Source organism: Otolemur garnettii, unplaced genomic scaffold, assembly GCF_000181295.1.
Source record: "Otolemur garnettii isolate 467f Iridium unplaced genomic scaffold, OtoGar3 scaffold00156, whole genome shotgun sequence".
In the NCBI taxonomy this organism is placed as follows: Eukaryota; Metazoa; Chordata; class Mammalia; order Primates; family Galagidae; genus Otolemur; species Otolemur garnettii.
In genome coordinates, this window is record NW_003852551.1 from 3,167,511 (window position 1) to 3,178,999 (window position 11,489).

The window sequence follows — 11,489 nt, forward strand, 5'->3', positions numbered from 1 at the left end:
CACAGCTCTTTAAGTTGGCAGTTCCTCCAGTGGCCTCTGGTTGGTTTTGTTTGGCAGTCTGGACCCGGTTGACTGGAGTGCAGAGTGATTTCTCCCTTGACCTGACTCACAGCTAGCTGATCCTCCCCCACTCCCTGAAGTCTTCTCTATTAAAGAATGTGATGAGGAAACTCAGGGAGACTGAGACTGTGTGATGCTGAGGGAGGTTGTGCACATTGGTGACAACATGGCAGCACAGAGGCCAGTGGGGATTGTGTGTGACTGTGCTGGTGACTGTACAGAACTGTTAGTCAAGGTTGAGGAGACCTGGCACACTCAAACTGGGAGTTTTTTAAAGGGGACTACTTTTAAAAGTGTGGGCTGTTAGTTAGGCATTGTGGAGGGCACCTGTAGTCCCAGCTACTTGGGAGGCTGAGGCAAGAGAATCGCTTGAACCCAAGAGTTTGAGGTGGCTGTGATGCCACTGCACTCTACCCAGGGCAACATAGTGAGACTCTGTTTAAAAAAAAAGTGTGGACTGATACGGTACAACTCTCTAGGGCTGGCAACAGTGGGAAGACTTTACAAGTCGTGGGCCTAAGGGGTCAGGATAGGCAGTTTGTGGTGAGAGGGCCCTTGACAGGTACAGTGGCCTTTGGGTGAAGTATGTGGCCAACCATGACAGCCTGGAGGGGAGAGAACAAAGGGAATAAACACCACCTCTCCTCCCTTCAGTCACCAATTGGGGCCTTTCACTGGCAAACCCAACAGGAGGAAGCCATGGAACAAGGGAGCCATTGATGCAGAGTCCCAAGATGTCAGCCTTGCCAGGGCCCAGAACAGAGAGAAGGGAGAGAGTGGATTGGAGGGGCCAGCATATCAGGCAACTCCCTGGGGGTGTGTCTTTTTCCCCAGAGTCCACAGCAATGCTGCATTCCCCTAGAGAGCTCCCTCCACCCACCACAGCAGAAGAGATGGGTTGCTTGGAGAGCACCATGAGGTTGGAAGGTAGAGGACAGAGTTTTCCTCCCAGCCTTCCTCTTGCTGGTTCTGATTCCTAGTTTCTGATTTCTGCCTCTCCTGGTGACTTAGATGGCTGCAGGAATTGTCCATAAGAGGCAAAATGTCAGCCACTGAGTCAGTGTTTTTCTCACCCCTGGAAACACTGTACCACTCCCACACTGAGGCGTGCTCTTGCTACCATGGGCTCACCACAAGCCATGGCTCATGTCACATGCACATCAAGAAAATGTACATCTTGACACACTGCTACACTATGCTGTAGTCATACATAGAATGACACATGTCACAGAAATTCAAACATGCCCTGTTGTCACATGTGTACAAGAGACATACTGTCAAAATCCTGTGAAATCAATGTAGGGGCAGAACGGTTCAGAGGCCAACAACAAATGGTTCTGGGATCATACAAGTCTCTTTGACCTCTCTGGCCTATTTCTGTGTCTGTAAGATGGAAATAACATTTCTCTCTCATGGAGTTTTTGTAAGGATGAAATGAGAGATCTTGATCGGGAGGACCTTGGCATAGTGGCTGGTCTGATGTTAAGTGTGCCAGGAATGGTGGCTGTTACGATGTGCTGCGGTCTCACATACCTACTTCCTCATGCCTGTGCGTGCGTACTGGCAGCAGCAAACACATTCACCCACACACAAGGCCAGCCGGGCCCCCTCAGGTGCACATGCCAGAGCACGTGTACATTCAGAGGCAAATTGCCTGGGCCTGGCAGGCTCCTTCCCTAGATGTCTGCATGGTTCACTTCCCTAAGGCTTTGTTCAAGCAAATGTCACCTTTCAGTGAGGTGCACTCTGATTTCTCTTTCAATGTGCAAAGCCCAGCACTTCTAATCTCTTACCCTGCTGTATATATTTGTACACGTCACTGACCTTCTAAGACCATATCTTTTTTTTTTTTTTTTTTTGTCTACCTCACCAGAATGTAATCTTTACAAGGAAAGGGATCAGCTGACTTCTGTTTGTTGATGTATTTCCAACCCCAGAATAGTGGCAGGCCCATGGTGGGCTTTTGCAGTGTATGTACACACATGCCACATGGGTTTCTGGCTTTTTCACCCCCCCAAACAAGCATTTCCAGGTGAACCCACTCCCCAGTCCAGTAGGTAAGCCTGTGTGTTGATGCTGTTGAGAATGCCCTCATGCCAAGGCTTGGATGGTCAGCTCAGGTTGTGGGACAGACTTAGTCCTTCTCAGGACCTAGTTGGGTGGGCACAGCTGGGTGGGGGTGGGAGGCTGTTTTCAGTCGCCAGGCAAAGGTGGTCTTTCCACCAGCCCTTCTAGCCATTGTGAGCTCAGCACCAGAAGGGGCTGGAGCACCCAGCAGGGACCCACAAAGCAGATGAAGTGACTGGATTCACCCTGGTGACCTAGGGCCTCCTCTACAGCCTTATTTTTTCCACCCTGCCTGGAACCATCAAAGTCACCACTTCAGAGGACCCTAATGAGTCTGAATCTGTTAAGGGCTTTACAGTCTTCGGATCAAAGAGACTGGGTAAACAGTGGGCAGCGTCCAGGCCATGACTGGCTGATGTCCTGAGGCAACAGCTCTTTAGGAGCTCTGCAGCTGACACTCCCAGATAGCCTGGCATGGCCCCAACCAGGTTTGAGGAGACCTTGCCCCTCCGGGAGATCTGCTTAGAGCAATGGTTCTCAACCTTCCTAATGCCGTGACCCTTTTATAGTTCCTCATGTTGTGGTGACCCCAAACCATAAAATTATTTTCATTGCTATTTCATAACTAATTTTGCTACTGTTATGAATTGTAATGTAAATATCTGATATGCAGGATGGTGTTAGGCGACCCCTATGAAAGGGTCATTCAGTGAGAACTGCTGGCTTAGAGCAAGCCAGGGAACATCTGTCACTTGGGGGCAAGGGATGGACCCACTGCCAGGTAGAAAGATCCTACCTGGGGCCGGTGCCTGTGGCTGAAAAGGGTAGGGCGCTGGCCCCATATGCCAGAGGTGGCGGGTTCAATCCCAGCCCCAGCCAAAAAATAATAATAAAATAGACAATAAAATAAAAAACAATAATAAAATTAAAAAAAAAAAGGTCCTACCTGGGCTCAGGCTCTGGGGGACCCTAGAAGTCTCCAGGTCTCAGCTATCATTACTAGAGAGGCCTCTGGTCCAGATTCACCCAGTTTGTTCTCCAGCTACCCCCTAGACAGAGATGGGGTGGGCAGAGCAAGGGTCAAGGAGCCCTGAGTAGTCCAGACCTAATAGGACTACAGGTAGAAGACGCTAGAACATTTACTCTTTGACAAGAGTCTTAGACCTGCTGAGGTAACATGCAGGTACAGGTCACACATGTAGACATAAGCCCCAGTTGTCAGGTGGGGCTAAGTGTTGAGGGAAGGAGGGCCAGTCCCCCACCTCCACAAATGTCTCCTCCTACAAAACAAGCCACATACCCAGACTGGGGGAGGCAACTGCAGCTTCCACAGCCATGGAAGGTCTTTCTGGGAGAAAGCATGGTGCCAGGCAGGTGCCAGTGTAGACCATCTTTATTGGCAGGTGTTAAGAGTGCAAAATAGCAACACATCCAGAGGGATAGAGAAGGAGGTGGGGGATGCCTCCCTTCCCCTATGTGAGAGCCTGTAACCAGCCCAGTAGGGTGGGAGCACTTGACTTTATTGTGGCAAATTTGGGCCCAGAACCCTCCAAACTCCCAGAAAGAAGGCTCTCTACAATATAAGGAAGGGAGCAACACACTGGAAGGGGCCTGGGCTTGGCTTCTATACATGGCATATCTCAACCCCTTGAGAGGAAGGCTTCACAGCTTGTGATGTGGGTTTCAGGAGACCAGGCTAAACCCATCCTTCCCCAAACCCAAGTATCTGCCTTGTGCCTCTATTCCCTCCTCCCAGTGACTAGCAAGGTTGGACCACCAGGCCCTGTTAGTGGTCCAGCCTGACCCAAAGTGAGTAGTTCCTATAACATACCATATTTTAGCCAGTGTGTAGGCTGTAGGCCCTCAGAGGCTGCTGGGATCACTGTGCGTGGCCCTTGCAGACCATGAAAATCAACCCAAGGTGTTGGGCACTGAAGTTTCCACAATTGAGCCTCAAGATAAATGTCTCTATACCCCATAATCATTCTGGTCCAAAAGTGTGGTGCAACCACCAAAGGATCTCTTGTCAAGAATCCCAGCTTGCCCTTAATGCCACAGGGGCCTCACTCAGGGAAGTCTGGTCTGTTCTACTGAAGGCCCAACTCTGTAGCAGTGCTGGGCCACCTGGCACAGGTTGCCTATCTCTAGTTATGTTCTCCACACACTTCTGGATGTCCCACCCCACCCTGTGAGGCCCAGTCCCCACCCCTCTGGCCAGGGTCTGAGTCAGTTACAAGGTAGCCATGTGGGATAGGAGTGGGCTCGAGCCAGCAAAGGCTGCACAGGGGTCACGTAGTAATTGACAGTGGCTGGCACAACCCGGTCAGAGCCTAGAGGACACCAGGCCAGGGCAGCAGTGGCGGCTGGGCCCTGCTCAGCGAGTGCCTGGAGTGCCATCGTGGCAATGAGGTCCAGGGTCTGGCGGCGCTCGTGGTTCATGAGGCACACAGTGCTCTCGTTGACAACCCGGTGCAGTGTCACCAGGCAGGCATAACGGCGGGCAGTGTCTGCCCCACTGAAGTGGGCCTCCAGGTAGCGCTCCAGGGTACGCTGCTGCTCCACCAGGTCTGGGAAGTCGATGAAGAAGCGGGAACACATGTAGCGCTGCAGGGCACTCACATCAGTGCTGGGCCGTGGCCGGAAGCCCCGCACCAGGAGGTGGCAGTACTTAAGGAGGCCACCACCACGGATCTCCTCAGGGTTGCGTGTGGCAATGACACGGTGCTGCAGGTGCTCCAGGGCCTCAGTGAAGTCCCCATACAAGCTCTCACCTGTCACTGTTGGGTGGAAGGCCTCAGACATGGGCGTGGGTGAGCATTGGCCAAAGAGTAGCAGGGAGTCCAGGATGATCTGGAAGGAATCTACGCTGAACTCAAACTGGCGTCTCACCGAGTCCACAAACTTGAGCTCTACATTCTTGCCGCTCTTGTTAGACAGTGAGATGAGGCTCCAGCGGTCTGTGTCTGTGCACACTTTTACCAGCTTCTGCACATATGCCTCCTTGAGAGTCAGTGGTGTGATCTTGGCTCGGTTCACACCGGCCGGCAGGAAGTCTAACAGGCAGGCCAGCACCACTGCCTTGGTCAGCTGGAAGGACTCCTCGCTGCGCAGGTCCACCTGGAACACCAGGTCCAGGTCCTTGTAGCCCAGGCCGCTCTCAGGATGCAGCACGTGGCTGGCAGCAGAACCGTGAAGCCTCACACTGTGTACCTGTAGTCCCTGTTCTTCCAGGCTGCTGCGGACCACCTGCGGGGGAAGGGCAGGAGGGAGCCATGTCAGGAGCCTGGGGCCTGGAGGTCCACTAAAGACTTGCAGTCATCATAGTAACATCAACCACTGTTGGCCACTAACCAGCTGTTGTGCCTCTGGAAAGTCATCTAACTCTTTAAGCCTTGATTTCCTAATCTGGAGAATGGCCCAACTGGAGCAATGACTCAGAAAGAATAGCACTAATAATAGCAAACTCATGCATAGAATTTTCTAAGCACTAAGTCCTGATCTAAGCATCAGGACATTAAGATATAAACACACTTCATCCTCACAGTAACCCTATTATTCCCACTTTACAGATGGAAGTACACAAGGGCTGAGGAACGAGTCCAAAGGCACCCAGCTGGTGAATGCAGAGGTGGGAATTAAACTCAGAGTCCAAATCTTAACCACTATGCTATTCTCCCTCCTTAAAACTGCAAGTACAATAATTTTGTGCCAGGCCCTGTGCTAACTGCTCAAATGTGTTAGGAATATATTTGGCAATTCACATTCATTACCATAGTAATCCTATGTTATATTATTATTCCAATTGACAGATAGGGGACCTGAGGCACTGAGTGGTTAAGAAACATGCCCAGGGTCAGAGAACAGCCAGGTTGAGACAAGAACCCAGGTTAGATGGATTCTCAAGTCTACACATGTCCTTCTGACTGGGATGCAGTCATCCTAATTCACCCTTACAAGGACTCAATGAGGCAAATAAATAAATATACTCACTTTGCAAATGAGGAAATAACTAAGGCTCAGGGGAGAAGCCATTCACAAGTGGCAAGGCTAGAGGTTAAAAGCCAGACCTTTTGTGCTGTTAGGAGAGGGGATGGGTTGAGATCTGAGGAAGCCACCCATACCAAGTGGGAAGAGATGAAGGACCCCGTCTGAGGGCTACCTGCAGACAGCCCCCAGGTCGGATGGTACAGAAACATGGCAGGTAAACCTACAAGTCTTCTTGAACCTGTTCTTTTAGATAGAGGCATCACCCTGGGCTGAGGCACCAGGTAGGGGAGAAGAGTGAAGCTGAGGGTCAGACATTCAGCTTTCTCAGCAATCCAAAGTTGTCCCCAAAGTGACCAGGCAGCATTCCTGCCCTGAGTGCTTCTGTTACCCCACCTTGCTGCTAAGTCAGCACCCAGGTACAAGCTGGGCTGTCCTCCTTGCCTCCCAGGGAATTACTGCAAAGAATGCACTAAGTGCTGAGGAGGCAAGCGTGGTGGGGCAATTGGAGGTGGATGACTCCCTCTAGGAAGACTTCCGGGAGGAGGACCTGTACCAGGAGAAGATATTGCCATGACAATGGGGGTAAGCAACTGGCCATCAGGAATATAGGGGGATGGGCATGAGGAGTAGGGGACGTTAAGCACCTAATGAGTGGCAGGCACTGGACCTTCTCACCAGAACCTATGAGGGATGGATCTTATGATCTCCATGCTACAAATGGGGAGACTAAGGCTCACAGAAGTTAAGCCACCTGCCCAAGATCATGCAAAGGTGTCTTCAAACCCAGGTATGGTTGACTCAAAGCCTACCCTCTTTCTAGGATTTAGAAGGAGCAGAGACTAGAGACTAATTGCCCTTCCCTTTCAAAATTTCAAAGTGAGGGCAGTCCTCAAATCACTGAAGCCCAGAGCCAGACAGAGTAGCTGGGGAGCAGGAAGGTGAGGATCCAGGGATGCCTTGGCCAGACAGAGAGGGCTAGTTGCCAGAGTCCAGTCTGTAGCATCATCAATCCACTCCCTGTCAGTTGGCAGCTGTGCCTACATGGGCTGAAGATCTGCAGTATAGACCAGCCCCCTCTCTGAGTCCCATTAGAGCTGACTGAGCCTTACTTAGTACCAGCTCCTGCTCCCAGACTGGTGCCCAACCCAGGGCATGGCATCTGGCTTGGTGAGTAGGTAGCAGTACCCTCGTTAAATCCCCTGTGTCAGGGCCATGGGACCAGCTGTGTCAGCCAGCCAGCGGCTGTTGCCTCTTTCCCAGGTGTGACTAGAGCCAGTTTGGCAGGCAGTCCCCAGATACTGCCACACCCAAGGACTGCAGGGCAGCTTGGAGCCTCCTGAATCAGACTTTCTAGCCATGAAGGGGGCAGTGACTGCACCCTCCTTTTTCCTGTATCTCCCCTTCCCCAGTAACAATCTGCTCCAGGCTGTTAACTTGACCTGCAGGGAGACTAATAGGAACTGTCAGCCAGCGCCACCTAATGCAAGCCCTCTGGCTGCAGCTGGAGAGATTAGACAGTTTAGACCAGCGGTTCTCAACCTGTGAGTCTCGACCCACAGGAAATGTATTAAAGGGTCAAGGCATTCAGAAGGTTGAGAACCACTGGTTTAGACAATCCCCTATGCCCAGAGAAGGCAAGGGACTTGTCCAAGGTCACACAGCCAATATATGGGTGAGCTTAATTAGAACCATCCTTCCAAGAGCTTCAGGCTAGGGGATGGGGGTTCCTACAAGAAGTTTGTACCTTTAGCCCAGGTACAAACAAGAACGTCTCCAGCTGCTTGGATTGTTGCTGTAGGCAAAGCCTTGTGGGGGTGGAGAGGGAGAAAGGTTCCAGTTCTTGAGCCATAAGACAACTCAGCACTGTTGAAAAGTCTAAAGGCAACAAACAGCACTGCCCTCCCTCTCCTCCCAGCCCCTCCACAATGGCACTTATTCCAATAGCTTTTGAAGCTGCCAGCTGCAGATTCCCTACAAGACTCTCTTCTCTGTGGAGGCAGCTGTGCAGGCCCAGGTGAAGGCACCTGTTCCTTTGGATTCTGAACCAGAAGGGTGTTGGAGAGCAACCCAATCTATCCCAACTGAACAAATGAGGAAATTAAATCCAGCAAAGGAGATTGACAACAGTCCAGGCCCTGAACCCAGATGTCCAACTACTCAGTCTAGCTCTGAAGTCTCTGCCACCCTTCTCCATCATAGCCATCCTTGTTCTGTGATATCTCTGACCCTGGTCTTAGAAGGACATGGTAGTACCATCACATTGTAAAGATAGCTCTTATTGACCTTAGTCACCCCCACTTGGTTGGGAGTACCTGAAGGCAAGGAGGCTAGGTCCTAGTCACCTCTGTGCCCCTACTATTCTGACAGGGCTTAGCCCAGGGCAGGTACCACTAAAGGCAGTTTGGACCTTTCTGACAGGGACAAGGACTTCTCCTCCACGATAGATACCCCTTGTCCCTGCAGGGGAGCTGCTATACTTGGCCCCACTTTCCCCTCCTCCCATACTTGGGGCCACCATCTTGGAGGTGCAACAGCTGGGACCCCAAGGTTGACCTCACTGTCCTGGGGAGAAAAGCCTCAACTAGTTTCCTAATCACCCAGTTGACAGTGAACAGAGCAGCACAGGAATGCCTCAGTGAGTAGCATTGGGCTGTGGGTGAGTCAGCCCAGGAGAATCTGCCTGCCCCCTCTTCCTTGTTTCTCTGGAGGGAGGGAGAGGTAATCCCCCAGCAAGCACCCTTCCCCCTCCGCTGGAAGCTAAGGTATCAGGAGGCAGGGGAAGGCTCGTTTTCCCAGAAAGAAAATACATCAGTTGGCAGGAATTCACACCATTTTGTCCCTGGAATTAGTGATTTCTTTTATCAGGGGACTCCTCTAAGACCTATCAGTTGAGCTTAGGAGTCAGGGAAAGGGTAAGAAAATCTTGAACCTACAGTAGTAACTTGCTCCTGGGAAGACCCAAGATTCCCTGGGTTTGATTTTCACCTTATTAGGTAATCTTAGGTAGTGTACTATCTCTCTTGAGGCCTCAGCTTCTTCAGCTAGAAAATGTACAATCATTACCATATTATTATTATATTTTTTGGCCGGGGCTGGGTTTGAACCCGCCACCTCCAGCATATGAGGCTGGCACCCTACCATTGGGTGCCACCCAATCATTACCATATTTTAATATTTCAGAAAATGACAGCACCTGAGCTATACAGATGAAAGAACACTTTCGGGATCACTGAGGGTCAGGTAAAGGGAGGAGGTGAAGGCTGAAGGAGGAGGAAGGGGCTGCTAGAATTCTCTTCTGTTTCTTAGGAGAGAGGTGGAGCCTGTGGCCTGGGTTTGCCTTCATTTCCAATCTTGGAGTGGGAGTCCCTGCCAGGATTTCGGGGCTTTTCCTGGTGTGGTGGTGATGGTATATAGGGAGGTTCTTGAGCCAAGGGCTGTGGGAGCACAAGGACAGACTGCCCCTAGAACCTTGAAAGAGGGAAGGTGGGGTGAGATCCAGGGATGCCAAGCTGGGGATGAGTCCAAAAAGTTATTTTGGGCCCAAGGATGCACACCTATCTATCTGGGGCTGCACAGCATCTTTTGTTCTAGCAGACAGGGCTGTTTTTCCCTGGAGGCTTATTCCAATCTCCTCCCCTCTCTCAGCCAGAGCCTGGGTGAGTGGTCCGCAGGGAATCAGGGTTTCCCAGGAAAAGGGAAAGAAAAGCCAAGTGGGGAAGGATTGTTAGATGCAAGGGGAAGAGTTCTGTTGTAACATTAATGTGCTGTGCAATGGTTACAACCCCTGACCCCGTTCCTCAGTTTCCCTAGCTGTCCATCCAGAGACTCATACCTCCAGATTTCCCCCCACATTCCCCGCCCAGCGCCCCGTCACCTGCACAATCTGCTGGGGTTGCACGCTCAGCGTGGGGAAGTTGCCTCGCCCGTGAATGGGAATCGGCTCGCTCAGCAGCGCGTCCAGCCGCTTCACCTGTGGCCAGCTCAGCCCGCTCAGGTGACGTCCGGGGAAGGCCGATGAGGCCTCTGGGTCGGGGCCGCCGCCCGCTGGGGTGGCCCTGGTCACCGCCGAGGCCGTAGCCGTCCCCACCTGCGCAGACGCCGGGCCCAGGCGCTCAGCTCCGCTCTCCGACCGCATCATTCGCCCGACCCCAGAGCCCCGACGGCAGAAACCGGGGGGTAGCTGAGGGTAGGAGGGCAAGAAGAGCGGTTGGGCAAGAGCCAAGGAGGGGGGCGCTGATGCAAGGATCGGACGGCAGCGACGGAGAGGCAAACCCAGGGCACACCACTGAAGACGGCGACTAACCGACCCTAGAGCCTGTAGCCCCGGGCCGGGCAGACTCTTATAGGCCGCGGGCGACATGCCCATTGGTCCAGGCAACTGTCACACAGCAGGAGACGCCCCGCCTCTCAACACCCCTGCCATTGGTCGGCAGAGCTTTGCACGTGAGTCCTTGCTCTCTAGGAAGATTCCAATTGGCTGGAAGGCACACCCCTGCCCCGCCCTCCTTCTCAAGCTGAATTCCCTCCTTTGGCCCTTAAAGAACTTCTGCACGCTGTGATTGGCCTAAGCGGGCCTATACTTAAAGGTGCAGAGCCCTCCAAGGGCAGGTGGGAGGGAAGTGATCTGTGGAATTTGCAGCAGAGTCAGATCACTGAGAAATTCTAGATCTTTTGTTTGTTTGTTTTTATTTATGTGGTTTTGGTTTTGCGCTGGAAGAAATTAAGAAATTACCTGCCCTAGTCTTTATCATCTGTTATTTTCAGAAGCCCAAAGTGATAGCGCAACTGCTCAACTCTGCGCAGCACTCATGCGCTGCCGGTTTCTAGAATCCAGGAAAGGGTAACAAACTGTTTACTGAGGTAGATACTTTCTGATCACTCTCTTGATTGGTCTTTGCAAACCACACCATGACCAGCATTAATGTACCAGTTTAGGAAGGAGAAAATCTTCTCAGAGAGGGGGCGTGATTGTTCCAATGTCACAAAACAAACTAGTCTAGCCTGGTCCAGAACCAGGGCTATAGAATGTGTGGCATATTCTTTCCACTGGGCCCGCGCAGACCCTTTCTGGGGATAGAGGATGGATGATATGTTTACATGTTTTTCTCTCACATTCACAGATCTTAGAGAAGGCAGCCTATTGTTAATTTTAAACTCATTTCTTTTTCTGGTTTTAAATATATATGCTATGGCAAAAGGTCAGAATTGAGTCTGATTTATCACAGCAATATTTTATCTCAAATATAATTCTCCTAACATTCTCCTGTTCTCTCATAAGGCAGGCTGGGAAGGATAATATGCCAATTTACAAAAGAAGAAACCAAGACCTAGAAATGGCCAGCCACATCCCAAGGTCACCAGCTTGACTCTGAGAG

General features: G+C 51.5%; 1 protein-coding gene across 1 annotated transcript; it reads right to left on the reverse strand.

The window, feature by feature from the left end:
* Positions 1-4,071: 4,071 nt before the first annotated feature.
* On the reverse strand, positions 4,072-10,417 carry FAM46B (family with sequence similarity 46 member B). Its single transcript, XM_003799811.3, has 2 exons — positions 9,989-10,417; positions 4,072-5,373 (listed from the first exon to the last, which is right to left on the reverse strand). The coding sequence occupies exons 1-2, from the start codon at positions 10,250-10,252 to the stop codon at positions 4,354-4,356; spliced, it is 1,284 nt and encodes a 427-aa protein (XP_003799859.1). The 5' UTR covers positions 10,253-10,417; the 3' UTR covers positions 4,072-4,353.
* Positions 10,418-11,489: the final 1,072 nt, after the last annotated feature.

Excerpts from the sequence above, each read along its gene's own strand:
- FAM46B (XM_003799811.3), bottom strand. The coding sequence starts at position 10,252 with ATGATGCGGTCGGAGAGCGGAGCTGAGCGCCTGGGCCCGGCGTCTGCG. Across the intron at positions 5,374-9,988 it reads AACCCCAGCAGATTGTGCAG|GTGGTCCGCAGCAGCCTGGA; the intron begins GTGACGGGGCGC and ends CTTCCCCCGCAG.